This window comes from Salmo trutta, chromosome 28, assembly GCF_901001165.1.
Source record: "Salmo trutta chromosome 28, fSalTru1.1, whole genome shotgun sequence".
In the NCBI taxonomy this organism is placed as follows: Eukaryota; Metazoa; Chordata; class Actinopteri; order Salmoniformes; family Salmonidae; genus Salmo; species Salmo trutta.
This window is the reverse complement of record NC_042984.1, coordinates 19,802,640-19,819,678: the sequence shown is the minus strand read 5'-3', so window position 1 is coordinate 19,819,678 and position 17,039 is coordinate 19,802,640. Positions and strand designations below refer to the sequence as shown.

At 46.9% G+C, this 17,039-nt stretch overlaps 1 protein-coding gene across 6 annotated transcripts in view; it reads right to left on the bottom strand.

The window, feature by feature from the left end:
- Positions 1-3,551: 3,551 nt before the first annotated feature.
- The window catches only part of LOC115165739 (IQ motif and SEC7 domain-containing protein 1), a 60,701-nt gene continuing 47,213 nt past the window's right edge, over positions 3,552-17,039 (bottom strand). For 5 of the 6 annotated variants that reach the window (XM_029719061.1, XM_029719062.1, XM_029719065.1 and 2 more), the window contains 13 exons: positions 15,948-16,254; positions 15,463-15,783; positions 14,235-15,280; positions 13,914-14,075; positions 11,610-11,732; positions 11,295-11,461; positions 10,803-10,942; positions 10,480-10,605; positions 10,205-10,304; positions 9,818-9,979; positions 9,389-9,580; positions 8,926-8,975; positions 3,552-8,450 (listed from right to left, as the gene is read on the bottom strand). In XM_029719061.1, the coding sequence (XP_029574921.1) occupies positions 7,062-8,450; positions 8,926-8,975; positions 9,389-9,580; positions 9,818-9,979; positions 10,205-10,304; positions 10,480-10,605; positions 10,803-10,942; positions 11,295-11,461; positions 11,610-11,732; positions 13,914-14,075; positions 14,235-15,280; positions 15,463-15,783; positions 15,948-16,254 (4,285 nt within the window). In that variant the 3' untranslated portion in view covers positions 3,552-7,061. The remainder of the gene's footprint in view (positions 8,451-8,925; positions 8,976-9,388; positions 9,581-9,817; positions 9,980-10,204; positions 10,305-10,479; positions 10,606-10,802; positions 10,943-11,294; positions 11,462-11,609; positions 11,733-13,913; positions 14,076-14,234; positions 15,281-15,462; positions 15,784-15,947; positions 16,255-17,039) is intronic. The other variant, XM_029719066.1, reaches the window with a different exon arrangement.

Here is a 17,039-nt window from a genome sequence, read left to right as displayed (position 1 = left end):
TCCAGGTTCAGTGATTTTTGCAGTTCGTTCCAGTCATTGGCAGCAGAGAACTGTAAGGAAAGGCGACCAAAGGAGGAATTGAGTAGAGTGTTGGAGGCTATTTTATGATGACATCACTGAAGTCGAGGATTGGTAGGATGGTCAGTTTTACGAGGGTATGTTTGCCAGCATGAGTGAAGGATGCTTTGTTGCGATATAGGAAGCCGATTCTAAATTTAATTTTGGATTGGTATTTGGACAGGTATTTGTAGTTGTCCACGTATTCTAAGTCAGAGCCGTCCAGAGTAGTGATGCTGGATGGGCGAGCAGGTGCGGGCAGTGATCGATTGAATAGCATGCATTTAGTTTTACTTGCGTTAAAGAGCAGTTGGAGGCCACGGAAGGAGAGTTGTATGGCACTGAAGCTTGTCTGGAGGTTAGTTAACACAGTGTCCAAAGAGGGGCCAGATGTATACAGAATGGTGTCGTCTGCGTAGAGGTGGATCAGAGAATCACCAGCAGCAAGAGCAACATCATTGATATATACAGAGAAGAGAGTCGGCCCGAGAATTGAACCCTGTGGCACACCCATAGAGACTGCCAGAGGTTCCGGACAACAGGCCCTCCGATTTGACACACTGAACTCTATCAGAGAAGTAGTTGGTAAACCAGGCGAGGCAATCATTTGAGAAACCAAGGCTGTCGAGTCTGCCAATAAGAATGTGGTGATTGACAGAGTTGAAAGCCTTGGCCAGGTCGATGAATACGGCTACACAGTAATGTCTCTTATCGATGGCGGTTATGATGTCGTTTAGGACCTTGAGCGTGGCTGAGGTGCACCCATGACCAGATCTGAAACCAGATTGCATAGCGGAGAAGGTACGGTGGGATTCGAAATGGTCGGTAATCTGTTTGTTAACTTGGCTTTCGAAGACCTTAGAAAGATATAGGTCTGTAGCAGTTTGGGTCTAGAGTGTCACCCCCTTTGAAGAGGGGGATGACCGCGGCAGCTTTCCAATCTTTGGGAATCTCAGATGATACGAAAGAGGTTGAACAGGCTAGTAATAGGGGTTGCAACAATTTCGGCAGATCATTTTAGAAAGAGAGGGTCCAGATTGTCTAGCCCGCCTGATTTGTATGGGTCCAGATTTTGCAGCTCTTTCAGAACATCAGCTATCTGAATTTGGGTGAAGGAGAAATGGTGGGGGCATTGGCGGGTTGCTGTGGATGGTGCTGGGCAGTTGACCGGGGTAGGGGTAGCCAGGTGGAAAGCATGGCCAGCCGTAGAGAAATGCTTATTGAAATTAGGTCTGGAGTGAACCAAGGACTATATCTACAGTGAGGGGGGAAAGTATTTGATCCCCTGCTAATTTTGTACGTTTGCCCACTGACAAAGAAATGATCAGTCTATAATTTTAATGGTAGGTTTATTTGAACAGTGAGAGACAGAATAACAACAAAAAAATTCAGAAAAACGCATGTCAAAAATGTTATAAATTGATTTGCATTTTAAGTCCAAAACATGGACTTTGTACTTGGTGGCAAAACCCTTGTTGGCAATCACAGAGGTCAGACGTTTCTTGTAGTTGACCACCAGGTTTGCACACATCCCAGGAAGGATTTTGTCCCACTCCTCTTTGCAGATCTTCTCCAAGTCATTAAGGTTTCGAGGCTGACGTTTGGCAACTCAAACCTTCAGCTCCCTCCACAGATTTGCTATGGGATTAAGGTCTGGAGACTGGCTAGGCCACTCCAGGACCTTAATGTGCATCTTCTTGAGCCACTCCTTTGTTGCCTTGGCCGTGTGTTTTGGGTCATTGCCATGCTCGAATACCCATCCACGACCCATTTTCAATGCCCTGGCTGAGGGAAGGAGGTTCTCACCCAAGATTTGATGGTACATGGCCCTGTCCATCGTGCCTTTGATGCGGTGAAGTTGTCCTGTCCCCTTAGCATAAAAACACATCCTTAGCATAATGTTTCCACCTCCATGTTTGACGGTGTGGATGGTGTTCTTGGGCTCCTCCAAACACAGCAAGTTGAGGTGATGCCAAAGAGCTCCATTTTGGTCTCATCTGACCACAACACTTTCACCCAGTTGTCCTCTGAATCATTCAGATGTTCATTGGCAAACTTCAGACGGCATGTACATTTAACATTTACATTTAAGTCATTTAGCAGACGCTCTTATCCAGAGCGACTTACAAATTATATATGTGCTTTCTTGAGCAGGGGGACCTTGCGGGCGCTGCAGGATTTCAGTCCTTCACGGCGTAGTGTGTTACCAATTGTTTTCTTGGTGACTATGGTCCCAGCTGCCTTGAGATCATTGACAAGATCCTCCCGTGTAGTTCTGGGCTGATTCCTCACCGTTCTCATGATCATTGCAACTCCACGAGGTGAGGTCTTGCATGGCGCCCCAGGCTGAGGGAGATTGACAGTTCTTTTGTGTTTCTTCCATTTGCGAATAATCGCACCAACTGTTGTCACCTTCTCACCAAGCTGCTTGGCGATGGTCTTGTAGCCCATTCCAGCCTTGTGTAGGTCTACAATCTTGTCCCTGACGTCCTTGGAGAGCTCTTTGGTCTTGGCCATGGTGGAGAGTTTGGAATCTGATTGATTGATTGCTTCTGTGGACAGGTGTCTTTTATACAGGTAACAAGCTGAGATTAGGATCACTCCATTTAAGAGTGTGCTCCTAATCTCAGCTCATTACCTGTATAAAAGACACCTGGTAGCCAGAAATCTTTCTGATTGAGAGGGGGTCAAATACTTATTTCCCTCATTAAAATGCAAATCAATTTATAACATTTTTGACATGTGTTTTTCTGGAGTTTTTTGTTGTTGTTATTCTGTCTCTCACTGTTCAAATAAACCTACCGTTAAAATTATAGACTGATCATTTCTTTGTCAGTGGGTAAACGTACAAAATCAGCAGGGGATCAAATACTTTTTTCCCTCACTGTATTCATAGTTCTACATTTTTTGAGTGGGGCATGCTTATTTAAGCAGGTGAGGAAGGCACTTTTAAAGAATAGCCAGGCATCATATACTGACGGGATGAGGTCAATGTCATTCCAGGATACCCCGGCCAGGTCGATTAGAAAGGCCTGCTCGCAGAAGTGTTTTAGGGAGCGTTTGACAGTGATGAGGTTTGGTCGCAGACCCATTACTGATGCAGGCAATGAGTCAGTGATCGCTGAGATCTTGATTGAACCTTTCGGTTACTGGCCCAACGCTCTAACCACTAGACTACCTGCCTCCACATAATAGGATTTAGGCTGGTGTTGGAGACTTTTTTTAAATGAAGTACAAAGAAAAAGCTATGTTGTCCAGTCCTAGGGACCTCATTCAGTATCACACCTACAATCAGTCTCAGGAATAATACCTGTTCCAAGAGCATCACGTCCCAGGGACATCATGATCATGGGTGGCAGAAATTGCGTTTAGCCACTAGTTGGTGCTGTTGATTACATTGTAAAACAGGGTTTAGAAAGCCCAATGATGGAGCTGTGTTCATCATCCATCACATTTGCAGTCAAGAAGACGTCAATAAAAGACAGAAGATCGCGTCACTGCAAGGACACTTTTTAATATGTCAGAAGCAATAAATATTCACATCTCAATTCTCTATTCTTTCAGTTTACACTTACTACATACACAAATTAAATTCTTAGGATCATACTTGTTGTATGTTTAAAATAATATCAATTAGTGCTCTGACATACAAACATTTCAGTACTTCAATTTATTATCTAACCTTCAGTCTAAAATAAAAATAATTCAATCGGACCAAAGTCCCCCTGCTCCTCTTTCTTTCTCACACACGCAGGCATGCACGCTCACACGCGCACACGCACACACCTTAATAACAAAATGGAAATATTTATTTCCAAAGTCATTAAGTATTTGTAATATAATATGTACATTCATGTTTATACAGTACAATCCATTCAATAAGTGCAGATATATTCATGCAAGAGGGGTCACAAAGGTACAATACAGAGGAAATTAGACAGGAAGTAGCCAACACAAAGCTTCAACATTAACCACCCCTAAAACCTCTTATTTTTCCCTGACTACACATACTCTTATTCTGGATTTTAAAGTTAATCTGTCTCTTAGTTTTAACAAGTATTGTCTAACATTTCTAACTACATCTTACATCCTAAAATTGAATTATTTCCTTTTGTCCCTTCCTTTGTCCCTTCTTCAACCTAGCATTGTTCTAACACAGTGCAATAGAAGGACAGAGAGAGGAGGTTAAAAAGTGGGTCGACAGAGATGAAAGAGGAGAAAATGAGCAAACTTGTTTGATCTAATGACAAGCACATTCAGTAAGGTTGCTGGGGTGAAGGGTATTTGGGTGGTGGTGAGTTCTCTGAGGACTGGCAAGGGGGTATGGGAGGAGCGTTTTTAAAAGAAGGCAATTTCTGACTTTAAGACACCACGTGTGCAAAATCACAAAACTGCATTACAAAGCGTGCTTGTTCAAAGACATAAACTGTCCAAACACACGCCGTGTGAGAAACTCAACAAGACCTGATGCTTGTAAGCGAGTCTCCTGATAATAGAGAGAACATAAACAGCAGGGTCACCAATTAAATGAGGGTCATTGTATATGACCAGGTCAAAGGTCAAAGCCCTTAAGAGGATATTTCGAAGGGGTCTGGAAAGAGTTGATTCAAAACACATAAGACTACATAAACATAATTTAAAATGATCCCCTATCTGTTAAGGTGAATTTAGACTCCAATGACCCCATTTTTAGACACTGCGCCACTGCAAGTTCAGAAAAAAGGGAGGGAGATAGAGAGGGTACACAACTATATTATAACAAAAAGTAATAAATATGAACTAATATTTTCAACAATCAATAATAATAACTGATAATAGAAGTTATCGATGGCAATCATCATAGAGAACAAAAAGAAATCACACTTTATAACACCCTCGTTACATATCAAAAGTATGAGGGAATTAATACATGTGTATATATCCTCTGTATAATCATTTATAATCAAACATCTAATCAATCAATCAATTATTTATATATAATTAATCACTGGATCAAAACAGTTATGTTATTAGACAATATTCATCATACTCATAGCAAGTATATATGTAACATTTATTCAACAGCAAAAAAAGCTTAAAAACATTCAAAAATATGATTTGTAGTATCATTAATCCACACACCCCATAGGGAATGCATGTAAATCTTATGAAATCAGATGACTTCTCTTAACATGTAGAAGACCATAGAGCATAAGACTGCTATTGAATCGTGCAATAGTCATACAAGTTTAAGACAAAGCAACATTTCTCTGAGGTCTACATTCAAAAAGGATACCTTTCAGTGATGAAGACCTGCCATGGAAATGAACAAAGACATTAAGCTGAATAAATTATTGCAAAGTCAAGGGACATTTTTTGCAACTATCCTCAATGGCTGTTTACAATGCACAACCCTGCTGGAATGTATTTAGTGTTGAAGACTTTTTCAGCTCCAGGTGGGTGGGGTTGGTCTTTCTATTGGTCAGCATTATCCTAATCTCGACGACAGAGAACCAAATCTTGGTTGCTTCCTTCATTACGAGAGACTAGATTTGTCCAATTAATAACGTTGCACAATTACATGTTGGTACCTGTGTTTAAAACAGTTTCAAGCTCATGTCTTGGCAGTGTCCAGAGTTTCCAATAATAGTTCAGACAGTGAAACACTGGGTTACAGGCCCTCTACTGTACATTTACTACTAGCATCCGTTCTATGGCTATAGAAATGGTTAATTGTGTGTGTGTGTGATACTTTTTCCTGCCTGCTGCCAACTTCAGAAATCTACGTCATTGCTCCTACCTGTGACTCTCCCTTATAAGTGTGTGCTGAGAGCTTATAGAATACACCTGAGAAACTGCAACGGAAACTCTATACAACTGCAGTATACACTCAATGGCCAGTTTATTAGGTACACCACCCGTTCACAAAAATTGATAGTTTCTACAGAGAGTGAGTCACGTGGCTGTGGTTTGCTCTATAAAGTAGGCAGACAGGCATCGAGGCATTTGGTTACTGTTCGACTGAACAGAATGGGCAAAACGAGTGATCTAAGTGACTTTGAGCGTGGTATGATCGGCACGTCGGACCCAGTATCTCAGAAACGGCTGCCCTCGTGGCCTTTTCATGCACTACAGTGTCTAGGGTTTACAGAGAATGGTGCGAAAACATCCAGTTAGCGGCAGTCCTCTGGGCGAAAACTAGTTGATGAGAGAGGTCGAAGGAGAATGGCAAGCTAACAGACAGACAAATAACGGCGCTGTACAACAGTGGTGTGTAGAACGGCATCTCGGAATGCACAACTCTGTCACGGATGGGCTACTGCAGCAGACAACCACACCAGGTTCCACTCCTATCAGCTAAAAACAAGAAGAAGTGGCTCCAGTGAGAACGCGATCACCAACACTGGACAATTGAGGAGTGGAAAAACATTGCCTGGTCCGATGAATCCCAATTCCTGTTGCATCATGTTGATGGCAGAGTCAGGATTTGGCATAAGCAGCATGAGCCCATGGATCCATCCTGCCTGGTGTCAACGGTACAGGCTGGTGGCGGTGGTGTACTGTTGTGGAGAATGTTTGCCTGGCACACGTTAGGTCCCTTGATACTAACTGAGCAACGACTGAACGCCACAGTATATCTGAACATTGTTGCTGACCAAACCCAATGTACCGCCGTCCAATCTGCAGCAACTACGTGTGGAACATTTCTGACACCTTGTAGAATCCATGCCCTGAAGAATTCAGGCTGTTCTGGACCCGGTACTAGATGGTCCGACCCGGTACTAGATAGGTGTACCTAATAAACTGACCACGGAGTGTATGTGTTATATGCATGATTGTGCTAGCCTTTGCCTATACTATATACAAACATATTTGTGTGCATACATATGGGCGTTTCTTGCTTTATGTGTGTTGATTCTGCCTGTGTGTGCTTGTGTGTCCTGTACTGTATGTGTGAAGGTATGTTTGTATGTTCAGGTATATGCATGCTATCCAGCTCCAACTATCTCTTCTGGTCTCTCTGTCTACATGTGTGGGAAGCGGAGATGAAAGTAGCAGAGGCGAAATAAGTTGCGTTTCTTTTTGTCACTGGCGCTGTTGTTACTGCTGCTGCTGTCCTGCTCACCTCTACTAGCCCTGGCTCTATCTCTGGCCCTAGCTCTGCCCACTTCCTCCATCGTGCCCTCTGACCTCTGCCCTCTGTGCCCCCACGTTCTGTTCCTCACACTACCGTGCTGATCCGGTTGATAGGTTTGGATTTGGAGCTGACCCCTGTGCCAGTCGCCCCAGCCCCCGTCACCTGGGGCCCCTGCTGAGGCTGCCCGGGGTGCTGGGGGGGGTGAGGGCAGAGAGGCGTAAGAGGGGTAAGGGGGATAGAAGGGGGGGGTAAAGGGGAGTGGGGGGGGGGGAGGGGGGATGGAAGAGAGAGGAGGGTACTGGGGCTGATACTGGGCGGCGGACGTAGCGTGATGGGCGTTGACGGAGGCGGGCGGCTGCTGGTGCTGATGTTGGTGGGGCAGCGTGCCAAAAATGAAGTGAGACTGATGTGGGTGGGCGGTGGGGTGTGGCGCGGCACTGAGTGGGTGCCCGGGGTGGGTGTGGGAGTGTGCGTGGGGGTGCGGGTGGGAGTGAGACAAAGTCAGAGGAGGTTTGCTTGGCACAGCGCCCCCCCTGATAGATTGTGGGGTCTGCGTGTGGTACAGGGCGAACTGGGGGTTCTGGGAATGTTGGGAGTGAGGAGAAAGGGGGGGAGGACAGCCCACCGCTATGTTGCCGTAGCGACCCTGCATGCCATGCTGGGAAAACTGGGAGAGATGGGCCAGCTGCTGGAGCTGGGCGTGAGGGGGGCCAAAAGGAGGGCGACAGGGGAGCGGCCCTCTCTGAAGGATATGAGGGGGCACGCCCCCTCCTGGCAAGGGAGGAGGGCCAGCTTGGACGTGGTAGCGATGGTGATGGTAGTAGGGGGGAGGGGGCTGCACGGTGGCCGTGTGGCAGTACTGAGCATGCAGGGCCTGGATCTTGGAAGGGCCCCCCTCTGACTGGCACAGAGATGATGGGGAGTGAGGAGGGGGCCCTCCCGTAGTGGGTGGCGGGACAGGGGCGGGGTAGGGTGGCCCCGGTGGTATAAGGGGACTTGGCGGTTTGGCGCGTTTGCTGCCGAATAGAGAGCCCAGGAAGGAGCCCGTATTGCCCCCCCCAGGGCCGCTCCCCACCACTGCTCTCTCTACACTGCTGGGAACCCCCCCAACTCCCATCCCAGCAGCGGTCTGTTGTTGCCCCGGCCCACCCCCCACCCCTGTTCCGGGGCTCAGGATGGGGCGATGCGGCCGGTAGTCTTCTGTAGGGTAGCAACCTGGGATCACGCCCGGAACCGGGTAACACTGGTGGGGCCGGGGGCTGCTAATGATGGAACCCTGAGGAAGTGGAAGGACAGTTGAGGAGGAGCTCTGCAAACATACATACAGTATGACATCATATCACAAATCACTGGAACACTGCAATGAGTATGTCAGGTTACAAACACCACAACACCTGCACATCAACAACAAACCATTGAAACAAACAAACAATGCAAGAATGGAGAAGAACAAGAGTTGAGAACAAACACATGCACAGGCAGTTGTGAAAGCCCAGAGGCATGGTTATACAAAGCACATTCCAGAACACACGCATACACACGTCAATCACACACGTCAATCACACACGTCAATCACACACGTCAGTCACACACGTCACACAGAGAACATGCTAATGATGGGTCAGGGTCAAAGACGAGGGGAATGACTTCACATTTATGGCTCTATTAAATGAATGTACTGAGATGGCTATGCTTGAGGGGCAGGTATTAAAGGGGCAGGTGCACAATTCAGTTAGTCCATTCCGACTTACTTCCATGGTACTGTCGAGGGAGCCAACACTGTTACTGCGACCACGTTTCCCTGCACCCAGCCAGGAAGAGGCAGGTTGCGGAAGAGGGGAAATACAGTAACAGAATGTTTCCGAGTGAGCTTGCAGAGATGCAGCAGATACTGTGTATTCATGTGCCAGAGGAAATAGAACACGATGCAAACAGGAGGCAAAGCAAGGAAAAATCTAAAGCAGTCCCATGGGTAGGGTACCCTCTCAGTGTCTAGACTATAGTGTCTGAAGAATTTCTGTTAATTCTTATAAAGAACCCAGTCAGTCAGTAAAAATAGCATATCTATCAACCGGCAGGATTAGTGAGAGTATTTTATTATAATAAGACACCATTTTCAAGAGAGAGTGGTTTGTGTGTGTGTGTGTGTGTGTGTGTGTGTGTGTGTGTGTGTGTGTGTGTGTGTGTGTGTGTGTGTGTGTGTGAGATTCTCACCTCCGTCTGATAGATCTCGGAGAGATGAGCTGAGCGCGGAGCGTTTCAGTCCCTCTCCCGCAGAGTAGTTGTCATCTAGACTGGGCCTTCCCAGGGTGCCGTTCACCACCTCACCCTTCACCCCCACTCCGCCGCCGACCAAGCCGGTCAGCAGGCCAGTCCGCATCACGCCTTTCTGCTTCTCCAACTCAGCTACGGATTGAAGGAGAGAGAGGGAGAGATCGAGAGACAGAGAGAGAGATTGACAATATAAGTAGTTAAAAGCAATACTCCCACATCACTGCCTGTCTTCCTGTAATTCACTTACAGGTGGATTGGGGAAGATACAGGAAAGCAATAGCCACTCTGTTACTTCATCGAGTCACACACCAATACGCCCACACACAGCCGTAGTTCCCCATAATGACCAACAGGGGGAGGTGTACTCACACTCTACTCTGTACTTCTCCATCTCCTGCACCTCAGCTATACTCTCTCTCAGGTCACTGACAAAGCGGGTGCGGTCCTGCTGACTGGGCGCCATGAACACGATAAGGACCTTACTGTCCCCACCCAACACTGCTGAGGTCAGGCGGATACCGTGGAGGTAGTCTGGGTGACAGACAGAGAGGAACATAAAAACACAACATTTATCGTATGGCTGTTAACTTTATGACCTATGGTGACAGGCATAGACATATAGATACACACACACAGAGTGAAGGGAGCGAAAGGGAATCCTAGTGTACAGAGGAGACAGTTAATGTAGTATCTAGATGGATGGTTGAGTTGTGTGAAGAATATGAGGAGCAGGCAGAGGTGGGAACAGGGTCTCACAGGAGTTCTGGAACATGTGGACTTGCATCTCCACTAGAGGGAAGGACTGTCTGAAACTGTACGTCACAGAAGTCTTCTTCTTCTGGAAAATCTTAGTCACCTGAGGAAGCAAATGGAGAAGATATGGTTGTTTAGGTAGTGGAAAAGAGGAAATCACTCTTACATATTTCTATATTGTTTAGGATAGCCTGGTGGTCTCCAACTCTACATAGCCATAGTAGGACGCTCTCATAGGAATTCCCATTGTTATGAGGACGTGTTACAGGAAGCCTTACCACCAGCAGGTCATTAAACAGGAAGACCTCCCGTTGGTGAACTCCTGTCCTCTGGGGTCGGTTGGGGTCAGGCACCTCATAGAGCTGACAGCAGCATACCAGCCTGCGGTGTGGCAGAGACATCACCTACACAAAACACAAAAAAAAACGAGTTTAGTATTAAATCTCCTTAAGGCTGAGCAGTAACACAAAGAATGTACTAGTATTACAGCTTGTCAAAGCTGTAACACATAGCAACAAGAGCCAGTACTACACAGCTCCTCGCAGACTAAACAGGGAAATGACACGGGGCTACAGTTACATTTCAAGCCCAGACAACTCACAGGCTTTTTGCCTACTATGACTCTCTCCACTGCCTGCACTTGGGACACGTGGTCATCATTGGTCCTTAGCTCCCACTTCTGGATGCGCTGGTAGATCCCAACCAATAGATCCCTGGGAATGTCCTGGCCGTTGTCCACTCCTAGAAGACATGCAGAGAAAGAGACAGGCTGTTATGTGTTCATGTATAAATGCACCTACATCAATCTATTTCCTGCTGTATTATGTTGCTCATTTGATTGAAAGGCCCAAGACTTGCATTATCTGGGAGGTATGAGAGGCACGAGTCATGACCCAGAACTCATACAAGCCAAAAGGATGAGACAAACGCAGTGGCAATAGTCATAATTTATCCCAGTACGCTGCTAATTTATAGTCTGGGTGCCTGAGAATTGTATTTCTCCCAACACCAGGGGGAGCCATATGCTAAGTTTAATGTTACATTATTATTTTGTTTGTGCGCATGTGTATGGATGTGTTTGTTCCAACCGCACCTCTGAGGTTCTTGATGAAGTCCTCTATCTTCATCTTCCTCTCTGCCTTAACGTTGGGGCTGTACATATCCGTGTTGAGGAGGATGATGGCGAAGGCCAGGATGAAGATTGTGTCTGGGTTCTGGAACTGGCGGACCAGCGTTGGGTTACACACACAGTACCGCTGACTGGGAGAAAGAAGAATATGTTGTAAAATCTTAAGAGAGATTTCCAAAAACAACACACATTCTCTATCACTCTAACAATGTAGTAGAACCATGAGTTTGGCAAAGCAGGACTATTGTACACGTAAACAGGAATACATTGTAAACACACCTGAAAGCCTCTATGAGCCTCTCTACTTTCTGGGCTTCTCCTTGAACTCTGATCTGGGCCTGGAACTTCCTCAGAGCATCGTCCAGGTCCATCCCAGAGAAATCCATCTCGTCCACCACACAACTACAACACACACAGGAGACACAGTCAACACTGTAACAGTAGCCTCCCAAGGACTTTTTTAAACCCCCCTCCCCACGTGTCGGAGGACAACATTTTGACATTTCTGTTTTATATTTTTGTTTTCACAGCTTTTTGCCACACAAACATCTTACTAACATTTTACATACATTTACATGGTTTTTTTTTTTTTATATACATTGAATTTGGATAGATAGTACATACCATGTGTACTCTATACATAGTGTTATCAGTCATAACTATTCCAGATTCCCTCAGCTTCTCTCAGCCCATCCCATCTATCTCCTTAGGCCACCTCTTTTGATTTCCATGCGTTCATCTTTTTCAACTGTGTTATGATGTTTTACATATGTTTGAAGCTTTCTAATTGCATAGTATCCACAGATTGTAATTTAAAGATTTATATTTTTGAGTATTATTATATTGTTGATTGATTGACTATGGCTTTCCAAATCTCCCAGCAGTGCTAATTATAGATTTTTGTTCAGCCATTCCTGAACCTGTGACCAGAAACAAGCTACCTGGGAGCAATATCAGAATAAATGATCTAGAATCTGCAAAGCTGAGATGGTTTTAAGCCCAATATATACAGTGCATTCAGAAAGTAGTCAGAACCCTCGACTTTTTCCACATTTTATTACGTTACAGCCTTATTCTAAAATGGATAAAATAATTTTTTCCCCTCATCAATCTACACACAATACCCCATAATGACAAAGCGAAAACAGTTTTTTTTTTACATTTTTACAAATGTATTAAAATTAAAAAACAGAAATACTCTAGGGAAGGGTACCAAAAAATGTCTGCAGCATTGAAGGTCCCTAAGAACACAGTGGCCTCCATCATTCTTAAATGGAAGAAATTTGGAACCACCAAGACTCTTCCTAGAGCTGGCCGCCCGGCCAAACTAAGCAATCAGGGGAGAAGGGCCTCTGTCAGGGACGTGACCAAGAACCCCATGGTCACTCTGGCAGAGCTCCAGAGTTCCTCTGTGGAGATGGGAGAACCTTCCAGAAGGACAACCATCTCTGCAGCACTCCACCAATCAGGCCTTTATAGTAGAATGGCCAGATGGAAGCAACTCCTCAGTAAAAGGCACATGACAGCCCGCTTGGAGTTTGCCAAAAGGCACCTAAAGGACCATGAGAAACAAGATTCTCTGGTCTGATGAAACCAAGATTAAACTCTTTGACCTGAATGCAAAACGCCACGTCTGGAGGAAACCTGGCATCATCCCTATGATGAAGCATGGTGGTGGCAGCATCATGCTGTGGGGATGTTTTTCAGCGGCAGGGACTGGGAGACTAGTCAGGATTGAGGGAAAGATGAATGGAGCAAAATATAGAGAGATCCTTGATGAAAACCTGCTCCAGAGCGCTAAGGACCTCAAACTGGGGCGAAGGTTCACCTTCCAACAGGGCAACGACCCTAAGCACACAACTAAGACAACGCAGGAGTGGCTTCGGGACAAGTCTCTGAATGTCCTTCAGTGGCCCAGCCAGATCCCGGACTTGAACCCGATTGAATATCTCTGCAGAGACCTGAAAATAGCTGTGCAGCCTGACAGAGCTTGAGAGGCTCTGTATAGAAGAATGGGAGAAACTCCCCAAATACAGGTGTGCCAAGCTTGTAGCGTCGTACCCAAGAAGATTTGAGGCTGTAATCGCTGCCAAAGGTGCTTAAACAAAGTACTGAGTAAAGGGTCTGAATACTTATGTAAATGTAATATTTCAGTTTTTTTATTTTTAATACATTTGCAAAAATATCTAAAAACCTGTTTTTGCTTTGTCATTATGGGATACTGTGTGTTGATTGATGAGGAAAAAAATCTATTTTAGCATAAGGCTGTAACATAACAAAATGTGGAAAAAGTGAAGGGGTCTGAATACTTTCCGAAGGCACTGTATGAGTAAGAACCTTATAACTACCAGTAACACACTAAAATTAGGAAATATCACAGGATTAGAGGTCTTGGGGACGTTGGACCAGGTCTTGGGGACGATTAGAGGTCTTCAGGATAAAAATAAAATAAAAGGATGGAATAGATTTATGTATCCCCTCTAAATTAAGGATTTAGTAATCCCCTGTTATCCCCTGTTACTGTATATTTCCATTCTGAATTATACCCCTTTACCTCTCTCCCTCCCTCATTCCCAGACTTACTCCAGTACGTCCTTGTTGAACTGTTTTTGCCGGTTACCAAGGAATTCTCCAATCATCTGTCTGCTCAGGCCCTTCCTCTCCAGGATGAAGCGAGCGATCCCAACCGGAGTGTCGGACACAAAGCCTCTCTCGATCAGGTACTGGATCCCTTTCTCTGGCTTCCTGAGAACCACAGAGACCAATCAGAAAATGACAAGACTCCCTTGACGCTATATCCTACTTGTCCTATTTTGAAGGTTTTACTTTCAATGATTGGGATACGTGGCTGTTTGTTTTAAGTAGTTTATGTAGTAAAATATGAATGGATTGCAAATGTCTTACTTGTTGAATAGGTTGAGTCCGATGCGGTACTGGCGTCTTTGCACTACGTCGTTGTTGAATGGCGGTGAGTCCCAGCTGTGTCTACTCTCTCTCTGGTAGGTCTGCTTGCCCAGAGGGGGTAGGGGCTCCCTCAGGCTGTCCTGAGACGAGGAGCCAGAGCTGCAGTTCACCGTCTCGTTGGAGTTGGTGGTGGAGTTGAGAGAGTCGTTGTCCCCGTCAGACAGACAGGGCTGTTCTAGGCCACCAGGGGGCAGCGCAGCAGAGGAGGAGGAGGACAAGGGGGTGGTGGGGGGCTGCTGGGGGGAGGACGAGGACGAGGGTGTGTCTGGGTACTGGTGGTGGTGAGGGTGGTGGTGATGGTGGTGTGCCACGTGATGGGGGATGTGAGTGGGCAGGGGGGGGCCCCGGCCAGGGGTCCGGGTCTGGCCCTGCGCTGCTGCTGTGGAGACAGGGCGGGGAGTGTTAGGGGAGTGTTTCAGGGTTCCCTGAGGAGAGCCTGCTCCTCCTGCTGGCTCCTGCTCATAGATCTGTCTGCTGAGGGAGCCACGGTCTGAACGGTCGCTAGTGTCCACGGAGCTGTCGCTGGGGGGCTCGATGGTGAGCAGGGGCAGGTGGGCGCCCCTTAGACGGTAGTCTCGACACTCCGTGCAGGGGGTGCTGCGACGGCTGTTACTACTACCCCCTCCCTCAGTATCCCTGCTGTCCTCACGGCCCCCCACGCCCCCCCTGGGGCCCCAGTACTCTGTGTCTGTGCTGCTGGGGGCCCGGTCCAGAGACAGGGGCGAGGAGGGCATGCAGTCATCCATGTATAGAGTGACATCACTGTAGGAGGTTGCTGTGCTGTCTCCATGCATGCTGAGGCTTCCTCCACCTCCTCGAGATCTCTCACCCAGGCCTCTGCGGGATGAGGGGTTACTGCTGCTGCTCCACACACACTCCCCAAAGTCATCACTGATGCCTCCGCCTTCCCTGCTACCCTCTTGGGAGTCATCCCGCCCTCCACGGCAGGTCAGGGCGTCATCTATGGAGTCAGCCAGGGACTTTACCTGTACATGGTGAGAGGAAGCTCAGTACAGTTATTAGGTACAGATACTCAACCGGCAGTGTGACAAAACAAAGACTCAAACAGGAATAGAATTGAATAGAATCTCCAACTGAGGATTATTTTAACCAGCCACCCGATTCAACATATTACTGCTGTAGTTAAAGAACCAGCTGTCTGACTGACCTGTTTGGAGAAGGAGTCTTCTAGGTGTGTGTAGTCTCCTGTCCGCTCTGTGTCAGGTGAATGAGGAGGGCCGATACCCACACTGTGTGTGAAGTTGGTCTGTGTTCCGGCCCCCTGCTGCTGCGCCTGGCGGTCGTCAAATGAGTACTGCAGCCGCATGTTGGACAGGATGATGCGTCGCGTCATGCGGCTCTCGGACGCCGAGTTGCGGAGGCGCTCAAAGTTCTTGTTCATACGGTACTGGCGGAAGGCCGTCTGGATGGTCCGGGCTGCTCTGCGGCTCACGAAGGAGCCACCATACTTTCTCTCCAACATCTCCACCTGACAGAGGAGACAGAACAGGGGACAGAGCGGTTATAGACAGGGATACCACAACACTCACTGCCAGTAAAGTAATGCATGTTGTCAGGCTTGTTCTTTCTCTTTCACAGTTCAAACCATAGTGTATATACTCTAACCACACCTCAGGGCAGGCCTACATGTACCTTCTTGTCCTGTAGGTCTGTGGAGAGCTCATAGCTGTCAGAGAGACTGGCCTTACACCTCTTGTTCTCCTCCTCCTCTTGCTTGCGGAGGGCCAGACTGGCAGGCTGATGACGTGTTCGCAGGGCCCAGGCAAGGCTGGCCGAGCTGGGAGGGGCCACACACGGAAGCCCCCGGGGGCCTGGAGGACCAGGACACCTGCTGTTGTCACTGTAGCGCTCGGTGCCACGCAGGTACGCTGTGGTCTGGCTGTAAGGGCCGTCTATGTGGGGCCCTGGCGGTTCCACACATCGGGTTTCTGCTTCCACACTGGGTACAGAAGAATGAATGAGAGGGGAAAGGGCTTGATGAAAACATACTTTACTGCAGTAATCCCCAGCCCCAAACAATCTCCAGTCCCAAACACAGATATATTGTCACTAACTTCTCCTGCTGGATCTCATGATGGAAGAGGACCAAACTTACACACACACACATTCACACACTCAAACTGGAACTTTGTACTTAGCTTCTCACCACAACAAAGATCATAATTGACTCCAGCTATTCTACATAGGTCATTTTATGTGCAGCAACCCTTTCAGTCACAACGATGGTAATAAAACAACATGTGATCAAAGCTACAGGCTGGATTAGCATGACCCATTCCACCAAAACAATGTTCCTTCCACTGGAGCTGACAGAATCGTGAAGTTTCCTGCCTTGTGAACCAAAGTCCTGCAGGTGACAGGGTCTCTGCCCTTTCTCTTTCTCTCTCTACCCTCTCTCTCTTGTCCTCTCTCTCTCTCTTTCTGTCTCTTTCTTTCCTTCTTTCCAGGCCGGACAAACTCCCTGTGCTATTAATGTACTACTTACTGCGTTTCAGTGCCCTTGTTCAGACATCTCTCTCTATTTCTTTGTCTTTTAGCAGCGAGTCTCTCTCTCTTTCTGTCTCACATTCTCTCTCTGTCATACAGGAAGATAACAAGTATTTTCACATTGGGGCAGTCATTAGCCATAAACACACTCCACTGTCACATGCCACTAACTCCATACCTGACCGGAAAGACCCGGTCTTTACAATAAGTTCACACGCATGGACACACAGGACTGTA